Genomic DNA, 15,321 nt, shown 5'->3' with positions numbered 1-15,321 from the left:
CACCTGCTGGAGTCATGACCCCCCTCCTCGGGGTGGGTGGGTGGTTAGTGAATTGGGAAGGAAGCAGCTGGGGCGGGCAGGCTGGGGTAAGCACGGAGGGCTGCCTGGAATAGGAGGCTTGCGTAGGGTCAGAGAGGCAAGGCAGTCAGAGAGGATTCCGGCAGCATAAAGGATTCAAAGCCCCGGAGCCCAGAGCATGGCACGGATATCACCTTAACTGTTGTTCCCACGAAATGCTTAGATCTTGTGCCATTTGACAACCGTTCTTTGAAAATTAATTCCATGTTTTATTCATCCTTAAATTCTTTAGAGCCGCAAATCAAACAGTCACCGGCTGTGGCTGTGGCTGCTGGCCGGCCCAGGCCCCGGCTCTCCGCATACCAAGCAGCCTGCACTGGTCCCGGGGAAATGCAGTGCATTTCTTTTGGTGTTCCTTGCCTCGCTCTAATTGCATCCACCGCAGAGGCAGAGCAAACATCTTCAGCTCTTGATTTGCATTATGCAAAACCGTAATCTCCCTGACTTCCCGCAAGCCCAGGGGCTTCACAGCGCCCAGCCGCACGCAGGGAGTCGGGAGGGGAGGGGGTTAACACCCTGACTCTGAGCCCACAGCCACCCCCCGACCTGCGTGTCCTGCAAGTGTGCTTCTCAGGGGAAGTGCACAGCCGCTCACACCCACGTCCAGCAGTGGTCAAACTGAAGGGACCATGGGTTTCTGCGGAGGGCCCCTGCGTGGTGCCTGCCGGGTGTGCTGGCCTTGCACAAACAGGCATGCAATGGCTGAAGGAAGGACCTGGAAGGTGCCCGGCCCTGGCGGACAGCAGGTGAGTGGGCTCAGATAACCCCGGTGGGGAGGGGGTAGACAGCACCCGGGAAAGCGACAGGACCGCAGGATGGCAGACACCAGGCCACACCCGCCCTAGTGACAGCCCTGCCCGTGAGCACAAGCCCCGCCTCCCCAGCCACAGCCCACGCCCACCAGCATCCAGAGCTCACAAGTCAGCTCTGCAGACCGATGCATTTATGGCTGATGTGTTGTTGTTTTTGTTACTGTTGGTATATTTCAAGCCCATCGTACAGATGCAGCGAGTGAGTCCTCCCTCGGACTGAGTCTGTGAGTTGTTGGTGTTAGGTTTTTAAAAAGAGGTAGCCGAGTAAGAACAGCACCAGCACTCACGTGGTATTCAGGTAAGGGGTAGGTTTATTCGGTAGACCTGCTGGGACCAGGCAAGGTTGGCACTCCACGTGGCTGGCAAAAGAGAAAGGAAAGAGAGAGAAAAGAGCTAGAAAAGAGCAGAGAGAGCAAGAAAAGAACAGAGAGAGAGAGCTAGAAAAAGGCAGAGAGAAAGCTAGAAAAGAACAGAGAGATCTAGGTAGCAGAGAGAGCTAGAATAGAGCAGTGAGAGCTAGAATAGAGCAGTGAGAGAGAGCCTGGGCCTGGGCTAGGCCTTATCTAGGGTATGGGTGGGGAAAGGTGTGGCCACATCAAATTCAGATGTGACCTCAGCGGATGCAGATGTGACCTCTTCCAGGTGTGCCAGTTGCCTAGGTAATGCAGGTACTGGGTGGAGACTTTGCTGCGAGGAGGGTGGAGTCTGCTCGCCATCCAGGAGCGGACCTTACAGCTGGTTCCTGGCATCAGTGGCCTAGAGCTGACATCCCCTACTCAGTTCCCACGCTGCTGTCCTCAGGCCGGGCCCCAGTGGCTCACACCTGTCATCCAAGCTACTCAGGGGGCTGAGATCTGAGGATCATGGTTCAAAACCAGCTGGAACAGGAAAGTCCAAGAGATTTTTTTATTTTTGTTCATCATGGGGCTTGAACTCTGGGCCTGAGCGCTGTCCCTCAGCTCTTCAGCTCAAGACGAGCGCTCTACCATTGAGCCCCAGTGCCACTTCTTGTTTTTTGGTGGTTCATTGGAGATGAATATCACGGACTTTCCTGCCCAGGCTTTGAACCACAATCCTCAGATCTCAACCTCCTGAGTAGCTGGGATGACAGGCGTGAGCCACCAGCGCCCAGCAAGTCTGTGAGACTCTTATCGCCAATGAACCACCAAAAAGCCAGAAGTAGAACTGTGGCTCAAATAGCAGAGTACCAACCATAAGCAGAAAAACAAAGGGACAGCGCTCAGGCCCTGAGTTCAAGCCCAGGACCGGCACACACAGAGAAAAAACTCCTGTCAGCTGCACAACACCCTCATGCACGCCCATGTCACCGCAGATGGGTAGTTAGTGACACAAGCCCCCGTTGCCAGCCTGAGATACCTCAGCTCGGAGGTTAGCACCCCTTGCTGCACAGTGCTACACAGTAAATGCGCTACGAGCCACGCGCACCGTGTCCCCACAGCTCTGTCTCTGCCTTGAGCCACAGCAGCCACCAGCGCTGCCCAGACGCGGGCCAGGCTGTGCGCCACGCAGAGCCCACAGAGATGGGGCCCACACGTGGACGATGGCTCAGCACCCACTGCCCAGGCGTCTTCTCTGACTGTGGCTCCATTGTGAATGATGACAACACGCGTGTCTATGCACACACGTGTGCGCTGTGGCCGTGGCGGCTCTAGTCACTGAATGAGCGGGCATGGAACGTGATGGATGCCCACGGCTGCCCTGGCCCCTGCAGATGTCTCCAGAAAGAAAGGGAAAGGGGGAGATGGGCGCTGGTGGCTCACGCCTGTAATCCTAGCTACTCAGGAGGCTGAGATCTGAGGATCGCGGTTCAAAGCCAGCCCAGGCAGGAGAGACTGTGAGACTCCTATCTTCAATAACCACCAGAAAAACCGGAAGTGGCGCTGTGGCTCAAGTGGTAGAGCGCTTGCCTTGAGCTGAAGAGCTGAGGGACAGTGTGCCCAAGCCCAGAGTCCAAGCCCCACGGCCAACCAAAAAAAAAAAAAGAAAGAAAGAAAGAAAAGAAAGTGAAAGGGGGAGGGAGATGTTTAACCATGTCCCGCCCAGAGATGAAACCCAGCCATAATTCACCAGTAACATCGCACACCTACTCACAAAGCCATGCCCGTGGAGTGGAGAATAGACAAGACATAAAAGGGACTGGGAAAGAGGCCTAGTGGTAGAGTGCTCACCTAGCTGCATGAAGCCCTGGGTTCAATTCCTCAGTACCACATACAAAGAAGAAGCCAGAAGGGAGCCAAGGTGCCCGTGGCTCAGGCCTGTAATCCTAGCTACTCAGGAGGCTGAGATCTGAGGATCACAGTTCAAAGCCAGCCCAGGAAGGCAAGTCTGTGAGACTCTTATCACCAATAAACCACTAGAAAACCAGAAGTGGTTCTGTGGCTCAAGTGGTAGAGCACTAGCCTTGAGCTGAAGAGCTGAGGGACAGCGCCCAGGCCCAGAGTTCAAGCCCCATGACTGGGAAAAAAAAAAGCCAGAAGTGGCTCAAGTGGTAGAGTGCTAGCCTTGAGCAAAAGAAACTCAGGGACAGTGCTCAGGCCTTGAGTTCAAGTCCCACGACTGGCCAAAACAAGAACAAAACAAGAAATAAAAGGACAATAATATTCCATGAGAGGAAATTCATTTAATATGCAAATGAGAAGCCCCGGGGCCTTGGCCTCGTCCAATCCTGGTCAGCAGGTTGTAAGTTAGGCATGGAGGGCAGGAGGGGAGGGCAGGGGAGAGGACGGCCCAGAGCAGGCAGACACGGGTTGCATGGGACGCTGCTGCACGAGGCCACCTCCCATCTGACCATCAGGGGGCGCCCGGGGCGGGGAGATTTTTTTTTTTTTGGTGGGGGAAGGCCTCTGCCCTGTATAGATGATTCTCTCCGTGAGCATCCAGCATTCCCTGCTGCCTCCTGGAAAAGCTACCGGGGGTCCTGGGCCACAGGGGAGCCTGAACGCAGAGAGCCCCAAGTGATCAGGGCTGCCCACTCACCCCAAAAGAAATCTAGACAGCAAACACACGGTGAAAGACGCGGAAGGCATTTCTTCACGGTGTGGCCAGTCCCGGGAGGCAGACCCCGGAGCTGCCCTCGGGGCGCTGCCGCGATCCTTGGGTCTCAGTGGCAGAAGGAGGAAGAGCAGGGGTGAGACGCAGGCCTGGCCGAGGGGTCTTGGTCCAAGTGGGGTCTCACGGCTCATCACCAGCTCCCCAGAGGGTGCAGAGAGGCTAGCCAGTCAGGAAGGCGAGATGGAGCTCATTCGGCTTGGAGGCGCTGCTGTGGGGTGAGGGGAGCAGGCCCGGTCATGGCTGGCAGGTGACACCCGCTCACCGCCATGTCCCTGCAGTTTTTAGAAAGCCACTCCACACCCCACCCAGGCCCTTGAACCCTGAGGAGTAGGGAAAGACACCCCTTAAGTGCACTGTGGGGTTTGCACGGTCTGCAGAGCTGAGCAAGAGTCAAAGCTGATCTGCCGAGCACAGATCCGAAACAGGAGCAGAGCGCCAGGCTTTGTCCTGACCCTGTCCCCAGGGCCACCGCAGACCTGTAAGTAATGCCACCTGTGTCCGAGTCAACAAGGGGGGCCGCACACACTTCCCACGGGTGCCGGCCCCGGGGCAGCTGCCAGCACTCATAGCAATTCCTTTTCTCTGCTGGCCACTGGGGTAGAAGAGTCACGAGTGTGATTTTGGTCACAGAGTGAGGAAGAACTGCCACTGGGGGGGGTCTCCCTGCTCCCACAGAGGCGGTGGGGAGGGCAGCGTTCTCTTCTTTCCTTCCTCTGGCATGGCCATCATCTGCCCCCACCCCAGTGCTCCTGGACACCTCAAAGCCGCTGCCAGCCGGAGGGCCAGAGGGCAGTGGCTTGTCTAGTGCCAGACCCAGGAATGGGGGCAGAGCGGGCACTCACTGCTGGTCCCATGCTGAGCCCTAGAAAAGCTTTCCCCCCGGATCCAGGGGGCGCTGCCATCTGGGGCCCGCTTCATTGGAACTGTCTAGACCTCTGGTTATTGGGGTGCCACTTCCAAATGAAGCTGTGTCTCTAGACACTCCTTACTAAAACACACGTATCCTATCCTAAATGAACTTACACATATTCACAAGCACAAATAAATTCCCCAAGGGTTCTTAGGCATGGGAGGACTGGAGGACACAAGGCTCTCTGGCTAATCCAGCCGTCAACCCTGGGACAACCACCTAGCTGGCCCAGGGGCGGGTGGAAGCCTGGCACCCACCATGCACTTAGCAACCCCACATCTCCAACACAGGGAGGGAGAAGCCTTAGTCAATACCACATGAGGAAAGAGGAAGCTGCGCACACACCACCAGCCAATGGAGGAATTTGAGGAGGAATCTGAACCCAGGATCACGGAGCTCATCACCCTAAGAAATGAGCCGGGTGCTCGTGGCTCACACCTGTCATCCTAGCTACTCAGGAGACTGAGATCTGAGGATCGTGGTTCAAAGCCAGCCTGGGCAGGAAAGTCCTTGAGACTCTTATCTCCAATAAACTACCAAAAAAGCAAGAAGTGGAGCCATGGCTCAAGCAGTAGAGTACTACTCAGGGACAGCATCTAGGCCCTGAGTTCAAGCCTCATGACCATCACTAAACAAAACTAAAAGGAAATGCCTTCATGTTTCCAGCTGAGGGCTGGGACAGGTCTGTGGGTACCGACGTCCAGGGGCTGTGGGCTCTGCGGGTGCCAGGTCCACCATGAGGGTGGCACTGGGGAGGGCAGGCAGCAGGCCGGACACAAGTGTCAGCCTGAGTTCCTGTGCCCCTGTTTGGGCCCCGCCCGTCGGCCCACGTTGCCCTCTGCCCAATTTCTCCTCCTTCACCCTGCCTCTCTAGAGGGAACCCCATCGATTCTGCCTCGTTTGCTCCCGAAAGGGAATGAGGTATTTGGGACAACAGCCTCACTGGAGTCTGCTCAGGGTCACAGGACACTCAGGGAGACTCAAACTCAGCCCACAGCCCTTTCCTGGACGCCCTGCCCTGACCCCTCTGTGCCTCAGCCCTCCCACCCCCCACCCCCATCCCTCACTCCCGTGTCCAGGACGGGTGTGCGGCAGCTTTGGGCTGGACTCCGACTCACCCACCTCCGGAGCAGCCAGCTTCCTTCCATGAGCTCCTCGGAGGAGAGCCTGGCCCATAGCGCCACCCCGCGGCCACAGTTCCATGGTTCGGGGAGAGGGCACACAGACACTGTGGGTTCCTGGTCTCAATTCGCAGAACCTCTCGGTATAGTTTAACTGGGATCTCCACATCCTTCTAGATCCAGCTGGGAGTGTAAAGGAGAGAAGGGAAGGCAAGATCACGCTTCTACGCTATTATGTATTATGTATTATGCTGTAATCCTGGTGACTCAGGACACTCAGATCTGGAGGATCAAGGTTTGAAGCAGACCAGGCAGGAAAGTCAAGACTCTACCTCCCAAATAATCATCACAAAGCTTGGCTGGGGACACGGCTCAAGTAGTAGAATGCCAGCAAAGCAAGTGTGAGACCCTGGATTCAAACCTTGATACCAGTGAAAGAAAGAAAAATGGAAAACGTCAAGAGAAACTAGCATTTATGATGAGCTCAACCCATCCGAGCAGTCCCAGCCCCACTTCTAGGCAGAGCTAACCCCAAGTAGGCATCGGATCCGACAGGCACTTCACGGTCCCCAGCGCCCTCTGCTGGACAGGACAGGTATCTCATGCACACCACCGGCCTACCTCCTGGAATTCCTCTGGCCCAGGGCCCTCTGGCACCCCAGATTACAGCCAGGTCTGGTCCATCTCCATTGTTTACAGAAGAATCAAGAGACAGTGACATCCTGAGAGGGGTTGCTTGGCAAGCAGACGGCTGCTGGTTTGGGGACAGGCACAGTGACTAAGTTCCAAGGTCTCAGGCAGGCCTTCCTGCCAGCCCAGTGTGGTGCTCAGACAAGCGGCAGATGTAGATGCTGAGCGCCGTTAACAGCTCCTAGGGATGCACTTTCTGTCCAGGCTCTTAAACGTTAGCAGAACAGAAAGGCCCTCATGAGATCACCCCCCAAAAAAAAATTTTCACAGACTTTGGGGTCTTCCCAAGTGCAGGAAGTATGGGAGGGGGATTCAACAGGGAAGAGCAAAACTAGGGAAACCAGGGAGGAAAGAAGAGAGGGAGAGACTGAGGAAGAGAGGGAGAAAGGGAGGGAGGGACGGGAGAGAGGCAGGCAGGGAGGGACAGGGGAACTAGACACGGAGACTCCCTGTGTTGAGCCCAGGATTCCAGGCAGCACCACATGACCGCAGGCCCAGGCAGGTGAAGAACCGGCAGCCAGCCTGGGATCCACTGGGGCTCACTCAAGGCATGGACACAGGTTTTCCTGATTGGCCCACTGCAGCCAGTTCTGATTGGCTGTTTATAGTCAGCCAATCACCGATTGGCCAGCAACTGAGACTACTCCCTGAGTATTTTAAACTCCACTTAACTGTATATGCAATGGGGTTTGAGGGTTGGGTTGGCAACTCAAGGGCCACCCTGAACCCTTGGCAAGTACAGGATTCCAGGAGGGGCAGAAACTTCTGGAAAAACAGCTGTCACTGTTTTTTCACCTGTGGTGGAACAGAGCTCAGTTAAATACAATATAAAATCTGTTATTTGGGAGCCGGTGCTCACACCTGCAATCCTAGCTACTCAGGCTGAGATCTGAGGATCACAGTTCAAAGTCAGCCTGGACAGGAAAGTCTATGAGACTCTTATCTCCAATAAACCACTAGAAAACCAGAAATGGTGCTGTGGATTAAGCAGTATAGCGTTCGCCTTGAGCTGAAGAGCTGAGGGACAGCGCCCAAGCCCAGAGTTCAAGCCCCACAACCGACAAAAATAAATAAATCTGTTATTTGTGGTTGGGAAGGTGGCTTAGTGGTAGAGTGCTTGCCTAGCATTCATGAAGCCCTGGAATCAATTCTGTACTACCACATAAACCGAAAAGGCTAGAAGTGGTGCTGTGGGCTCAAGTGGTAGAGTGTTAGCCTTGAGAAGAAGAAAAAAAAGCTCAGGGATAGTGCCCAGGGCCCTGAGTTCAAGCCCCAGAACTAAAAAAAAAAAAATCTGTTGTGTTTTACAGATCTACCTTGTAATCTAAGGGAGTCTGTGCCCCAGCCCTTGAAAGAGCTCTGAGGCACAGAGCAGCAACCTAGCTGGCACAGGGCTGGCGGGCTTGGGGACACAGACAGTTGAGATCCGCATGGCCCTCGGCCTATGCCAGCTCAGGCTGGATACTACTGCCCACAGAACCCAGCACCGGATGAAACTGACTTCAATAGCAATAGAAATCTATGGTGAGCCGGGCGCTGGTGGCTCACGCCTGTAATCCTAGCTACTCAGGAGGCTGAGATCTGAGGATCACGGTTCAAAGCCAGCCCGGGCAGGAGACACTGTGAGACTCGTATCTCCAATAAACCACCAGAAAACCAGAAGTGGCGCTGTACTTCAAGTGGTAGAGCGCTCGCCTTGAGCTGAAGAGCTGAGGGACAACGCCCAGGCCTAGAGTTCAAGCCCCACGGCCGACCAAAAAAAAAAAAAGAAATCTATGGTGAATTTAAGGAGAACCTGTGCGTAGGGCACACGCCCCAAGCATGTGCACCGTCCCTCAGGGGACGGGGCCATTTCTCTCATCAGGGCTGAGGGGCTCCCAAGTTTTGTCTATGACAAGACACAGTTGCACACATGGCAGGAGGTCTGTCCTCTGGGGACCCAGGGGACCAAGGTGTCTCAGCAGGAGCAGCCTGGGGAGGGGGGAATGGAGCCTTTCTCTCTCCCCTGCTGGGACATTCCTGTAATGAAGGGAAGCTGGAAGGCTGAACAGCTGGGGGGCACCCCCTGTTGGCTCAGAAGCTGACAACATGACCTCCCTGAACACCCCCTGTGCCCTCCTCAGGGAAGGTAACACCCCAACAGTAAGATGGCCTTGTGCCAGGCGCTGCCCAGGGGCCGGCCCGGCCACCTCCCCACCCATCACCCCAAAACCAAACACGCTGGACCGCGAAGGGAGGGCGCAGGGCCTGCGGGGCTTGGGGGCCTGGAAGCCGTACCGCGTGACTCTGCTATTGAAAAAGGAAAGGCGTACTGACATCTTCACATTTTTCAATAATTTAGTTTGTGTTCTTTTGTTTTGTTTTTAGTAGAACTGGGAGAAGCTGTCAATGCGACTGAGCATTGGTCCCACTAAGACAATAGGCTTTTTCTTTCAAATGTAAAATGTCAAAGAGAGAATCGTACAACCTTAGAAAAAAAAGTCTTTGACAACATCGATAGGTAACAACAAAAACCTCGGTATAAATCTCGGGATGTCACGCTATATAAATAAAGTCGGAGCCAGTCCTGTGCCCGGGGTTGATGGCTCCGGTCCCACCAGCTGTGGGGACACTGAAGGCTGGTGGGCTCTTGTGTCCTCTGGGTACCAGGCCCCTGTCCCCAGTCCCAATCTTTCCTGGCAGAGGCCCGGCCCCCCATGTGTGCCCGGTGGGTTAGTACAGGGCCAGGGGCACGGCTGGAGGCCAGGGCAGAAGGAGAAAGCTTGGTCCCTCGGAGTGAAGGCTGAAGGACCAGCGTTCCAAAGTGCAGGCTGAGTTCCTGGAGGGAGCCGGGCCGGTGGGCCTCCACGCCCAGGGCCTGGCACCCGTGAGCTGTCAGCTCAGCCTCCCTGGGCTCCCGGAACAAGTGTGGAAGAAGTGCTGAACGGGGTCCTTCGACGGGCATGGCTCCCGCTGTCCTCGAAGGTGCGTGGAGGAGGCTGGGCGGGAGCCTTGGCCGTCTCCGCCCCAGGCCTTGCGGCCCGCTGGCCCCTCCCACGTGGCAGTGGCAGAGGCCGTGGCTGAGCACGTGGCACATCGGTGTTCACAGGTCTCCATCCACCGGAGGCTGGCAGAGGCGGTAGAGGCTGGTGGGGGACAGAGGGGCCTGGGTGAGGGGCGGCTCCGTGGGTATTTCCACCTTCGTGCAACAGGTGACTCCTGCCCACAACACAACGCTCAACGGGGCAAAAGATGGGGCGGGCCAGACAGGTGCTGCCCACACCTGACCTGTGGAGTGGGCACCCAGCGAATGGCGCACTCAGGTCTGATCACACCCGGGCCTCCACCCATTCCCCCTCCGTGGATCTTGGGGACCTCTGCTGGCAGCCCTCATGGCACCCCTGGAAGGGAAGGGGCCATGGGGGGAGGGCCCAGGGTCTCTGCATTTCTAGCAGGAGGGGCCAGGCCTGTGGGGAGAGACGATCTACGGGCCCAAGGGCTGGACATGGGTCACGGTGCAGATGTGCCACCGTGGGGGCGGCCAGGCATCCAGCCCTAGACCACCAGGCTCCAGATTCAGGCTGCGCAGACATCTACTAGCTGCGTGACTTTGACACGACCCAACTCCTCGGGGGCTCAGTGCCCCACGGTGGACAGCAGCAGGGCCTAGCTCCCAGGGTGCGTGCATGCTGGGCCCAACGGCTTTGTGTGGGGAGAGCCTGGCACAGTGCCTGGCACAGGCAAATGGGGCCAGGGCATGACCAGCCTTGTGGGGACCCAGGCACGGGTCCTGCCCTTGACAAAGCCCTGGACAAGCTGCCCACAGGGTGCACAGACTCCACTGCTTCTACCTCCAAATGAATGACTCAGAACTCATGGCCGGGCCTCAGGCCTGTGGGAGGAGTGAAGCCAGGTAGGGAGAGGAGCGGGTGAATGGAGGAGACGAGTCACCCATGGGTGCGGGGGTACAGGGCGCAGGGATCAGCAGGACAGTCCACCCAGCCAGACCCATGCTCTCCACTCCCCATAAACGACGGACGGCCCTCAGAGCGGCTGCATCTGATGGGCGAGACCTGAGTCTAGGGGCAAAGCCGGGACATGGTGCTGGTCTTCCTGCAGGGAGACCTGCGGGGAACGGCCGGCCACTCACCGCGGTGCCCCCCGGGGCATCTGGTCTTTGATGCGGAGGTTTTTGGCGAGAATCTCCACTCTGGGGCCCTGGAAAGGGAGACGCATCAGGCCGGGCCAGCTCAGAGCTGCCGCCACCCCCTCCAGACATGACCCGGGGCTGGGGCCGGGCTGGAGCGTCACCTGCTTGCGCATGATGTCCGTGGCCTGCATGATGCACTTGGGCAGCAGCCCGTGGCTCCGTGCCAGGATGGCCGCCTGCTCTGCCGAGACACTCAGCGTGCTCCTGCAGCAGGTGGGGGCCGGTGAGGTGCGGGGCCCCAGGTTCCCGCTCTCGAGAGGCCTCCCCACCTCGTCCCTGTCCCTCCTGGCTCCCTCCGGGTCACAGCGGGGGCCCCTCTGCCCACGTAAGGGGAGCAGGAGGCAGGGTCTCCATGGGGCTCCCTGGGGGACGGGGAGGAGGACGCGGGAGCACAGGTGACAGGCGGATCCCCGGAGGCCTCCGGGTGAGCACAGAGCAGGGTGGACAAGCACCCCGCGGGCCGCAGCGCCCCGGTGCCCACCAGCACAGGGGAGAGTGGACGGCCACTCTGAGTCTCTCCCCGACCTGCCCCGGACACACGTCCACACTGCCCGGGTCCGGGCAGCAGCAGTGCCACACGATGCCTCCCGGCCTGGACAACGCAACGGTTTCACTCCCATGAGCCCGGGAGCTGCCCGCGAGGCCACGCTCGAAGCAGAGCCTCACAGCCGCCCGCAGGGACAGAGGACAGGGGGCCGAGACCCGGGGCCGTGCCACTTGTGGGGGCACACGGGGGCTGCTTTGGGATGGGAGACGCCCTGCGGGGCGGGGGGGAGGTGGAGGCTTCACATGGGAGGGGCTCAGCAAGGCAAAGCACAGCAGAAGGATGGGTGGGAAACCCACAGGACTCCGAATTCAGGACTGTCTGAAGCCCGGGGACCTGGGGGACCCTGCAGATGGGGTCCACACAGCCCCGCCCTGGCAAGGCTGCTCGCTGGGCCTCAGTTTCCCCTCTCTGCGAATGGGTGGGATGGCCTGTTGTGGGCATCCTGTGAGACTCTCATCAGGCAAAGGCCGGCACACAGTAGGCCCCCACAAACACACTGAGGCCACAGGAGTGAGGCCAGGCCCAGGCCCCGCCGGCAGCGGACATCAACCCGCCAGCCCCGCCCGCACCCCCTCACACAGGGCCCCGGGCTTGGCCCTCGGCTCACCGCTGCATGCCCGTGCCGCACATGGCAATCTGGCAGGCCCCCAGGCGGTAGCAGAGCTCCGAGGAGATGGGGATGAGGCTGGCGCCCGGGCTGCCGCTGGCACCGGGGCGGGGGTGCACCAGGGACTTCATGAGGCGGCAGAGCTCGTCCAGGGCATTGATGGGCCGGATCAGCTGCGGGGTTAGAGGCCGCACGTGGCTGGGGGAGCCCGGCTCCCCTCCCAATGAACCTGCCTCAGCTCCTTCCCCAGAACCATCCTGAGCACCCCACAGCCCGCAGGCTGGCATCCAGTGCCCACCATGTATTCTAGCCTTCTTCACCCTTCACCCTCTCCAAAGCTCGGGTGGTCTCTTCCCCAGAACAAGCTTTCCACAGACGCCCCCCAGGCCATGTGTGCAGGCCCAGTGTCCACTAGTCCCGCCCCCAGCCACCTGTGCAGGCTGAATGGCAGTCCACTAGTCCCGCCCCCAGCCACCTGTGCAGGCTGAATGGCAGTCCACCAGCCCCACCCTCCAGCCGCCTGTGCAGGCTGAATGGCAGTCTACCAGCCCCACCCACCAGCCGCCTGTGCAGGCTGAATGGCAGTCCACCAGCCCCACCCTCCAGCCGCCTGTGCAGGCTGAATGGCAGTCTACCAGCCCCACCCACCAGCCGCCTGTGCAGGCTGAATGGCAGTCTACCAGCCCCACCCTCCAGCCGCCTGTGCAGGCTGAATGGCAGTCTACCAGTCCCACCCACCAGCCGCCTGTGCAGGCTGAATGGCAGTCCACTAGTCCCGCCCCCAGCCGCCTGTGCAGTCCAATAGCTGGTCATGGACTCCCATCTTCCAACCTACGACACTGTGCAACTGGGATTACAGACACACACAACCATGCCTGGCTTATTTACTGAGTTGAAAGTCTCACAAACTTTTGGCCTGAACCTTGATCTTCCCAATTTCTACCTCTCCCAGTAGCTGGGGTTGCAGACCTGAGCCACTGTGCCCAGTCTGTGGGCGCACATTCCCACAGGAACACCTCCCGGGCACACGCAGCATGGAGTTCACAGGTAATCCGTGTGGGGCTCCAACCCACAGAACGCATTGGTAAATAAAGGATGAATGAGCGGGCCACGGGGCTGGGAGCCCTCCCAGAGGAAGGGGCCATCCCAGAGCCTTCGGGAATTGGTGCTGGCGAGCCGCAGGGGCTTCTGGGCCAGGATGCTAGCTGGGATGAGGCCCAACTCCAGGGCCCCTGCTGGCCCACATTTCCCGTGACCCGAGACACACCTGGTCGATCTTGACCGCTGTGGTGCTGGCATCGGTGGGCAGGTTGGACCGTTCCAGGTAAAAAGCCCTGAGAGGAAGACATGGCCGAGGACGGGCGTGTCGCTCGCTGTCTTCCCGCCCCTGCCCGAGCCCAGCGTCTGCAGCCACCGCCTGCACTCTCCTCCCCGGGCTCCACGCCTTTTCCTCAGGGACCCTGTCCACAGGCCCCACTGGGCTCCTGCCCCACAGACAGGATCCACACAGCCTTGCCCTGACTAGGCTGCTCGCTGGGCCTCAGTTTCCCCCTCTGTGAATGGGCGGGGATGGCCTTCTGCGGGCGTCCCCGGCACACAGCAGGTGCGTGGCTCTCCTTGGGTACCTGAGCTTGCGGTAGTACTGCTGCACCTTGTCCAGCGACTGGGCGTTGATCTCCTGCTCCAAGTCTTCCACCGCCTGGCTGCCTGGAGGTGGAGGCCCCTCCACGTTGTCCAGAGCTGTGAACAGGAGCAGGGAGGGTGGATGGCCCCCGATGCCTGGTGGCCGTGGCTCCCCCCCCCCCCCGCTCCGGCTGGAAGCTCACCCTTGGTGAAGAGCACGGTGTGCAGCCGGAGGCTGGCCCCGCTCTCCAAGCGGGACGGCAGCCTGGAGAAGTGGAAGCTGTCCAGGTAGAAGACCACCCTCAGCGCCTGCCGGCTGCCCTCAACATGGTAGAAGACGTTGGTGTCTGCGGAGGGCAAGGTGGGCGGGCGGCTCAGCACGAGGCCCAGGGCGGAGGGGCCTACACTGGGGCCAATTCCACACACTGGTGCCGCCAGTCCACCCCGGGCCAGGCTCAGCCCCTTGTCACCCCAGCCTTGGGGGCAGGGGAGGGGCCTCCCACCCCGAGCTCCCTGCCTGGCTGGGAGGCCAGCTGGACAGGCCGTGCCTTCAGTGCCCCACATGGACTCCCCTGAGGCCCTTCAGCCCGGGCCCTGCCTCCCGAAGCTGCCCGCGCCCGTCCCAGGCCTGCACCATCTTCACCGGCAGGACAGCCTGTGGCCCGGATGTTGGGACCTCACTGACCCCATCCTGCCCTGTTCAGATATCACTAATCCATCCGTGGATCTCCCTGCGCCCAACTCAGCCTCCATGAACTAAAAAGGCCCCAGCACCCTCCGGGCGCAGAGTGATGCTGGGCTGACAGTTGGTTACTGAGGGGTGGCTGGAGAAAACACTCTTTATGCAGAAAGCAGCATTTAAACTTTCACATTTAGGGGGGAGGAGGAGGAGCAGGAAGAGGAGGAGGGAGGAAGACCATGCAGTCTTCATGACGGGATGAGCCCTTACAAATCTTAAGTCTTCACCCTGAAGAAGGGCTTCCCTTAGAAGAGGCTGTGGCATTTTTTTAACAAGCTGTGAAGACAGCCGGACATGAATGAAAAGAAACTCCTCTTTCTCCACGTGGACGGCAAGCCGGCCTAGAGAGGCCCGCCCCGGCGGGGGCAGCAGGGGTGGGGGGCCCGGTCACTCACTGGCCACGCAGTTCTCGTCCAGCTGCTTGAAGGAGAAGCTGACATTGTCCAGCTCTGATAGCGTCCCCCACAGGTCCTCCAGCATGCTCTGCTCCTCCTTCTGTGGGGACACGGCGCAGTGGGACCTCGGATGCCCCCCCCGCTTCCCCCATCCCCGCAATCCACACGCTGACCAGCCACCGGGCACAGGTCACTGGTGTGGCTCTGCATTGGCCAAGGACTGTGCTGTGGTACATCCTGTGCCCGCTGCGGGTCAGGACGCAGCTGGGCCCTGACTGCTAAGTAGCCCTAGTGACACCCTGTCTCCCTCAATGGCACTGAGATGCAGACTTAACCATGCTCTTCTCCACCTCGATCCACCCACACTCACGGGCCCCACCCTACACGGGTACCTGGGGCCGAGCATTCGGGATCCACGGCCATACCCAATGGCCACCACCAAACCCCCCAACTCCTAGCCACTGCCCAAGGCCAAGTGCAGGGCCAGGCCAGAGGCTGGGGCCCTTCCCCCTCCTTAATCAGGACCCTCCATTACCTT

General features: G+C 59.1%; 1 protein-coding gene across 1 annotated transcript in view; it reads right to left on the bottom strand.

Moving 5' to 3' along the window:
* Window positions 1-9,002: 9,002 nt before the first annotated feature.
* Prex1 (phosphatidylinositol-3,4,5-trisphosphate-dependent Rac exchange factor 1) overlaps window positions 9,003-15,321 on the bottom strand; it is a 77,017-nt gene continuing 70,698 nt past the window's right edge. Inside the window, exons 33-40 of the mRNA XM_013024315.1 lie at window positions 14,784-14,883; window positions 13,853-13,996; window positions 13,652-13,766; window positions 13,294-13,360; window positions 12,027-12,199; window positions 10,974-11,076; window positions 10,813-10,880; window positions 9,003-9,808 (exon numbers count right to left, since the gene is read on the bottom strand). Coding sequence (XP_012879769.1) covers window positions 9,766-9,808; window positions 10,813-10,880; window positions 10,974-11,076; window positions 12,027-12,199; window positions 13,294-13,360; window positions 13,652-13,766; window positions 13,853-13,996; window positions 14,784-14,883 — 813 coding nt within the window. The 3' untranslated portion in view covers window positions 9,003-9,765. The remainder of the gene's footprint in view (window positions 9,809-10,812; window positions 10,881-10,973; window positions 11,077-12,026; window positions 12,200-13,293; window positions 13,361-13,651; window positions 13,767-13,852; window positions 13,997-14,783; window positions 14,884-15,321) is intronic.

The sequence above is a fragment of the Dipodomys ordii genome, unplaced genomic scaffold (genome assembly GCF_000151885.1).
Source record: "Dipodomys ordii isolate 6190 unplaced genomic scaffold, Dord_2.0 Scaffold75, whole genome shotgun sequence".
NCBI classification, from domain to species: Eukaryota; Metazoa; Chordata; class Mammalia; order Rodentia; family Heteromyidae; genus Dipodomys; species Dipodomys ordii.
This window is presented reverse-complemented; position numbering and strand designations above follow the sequence as displayed.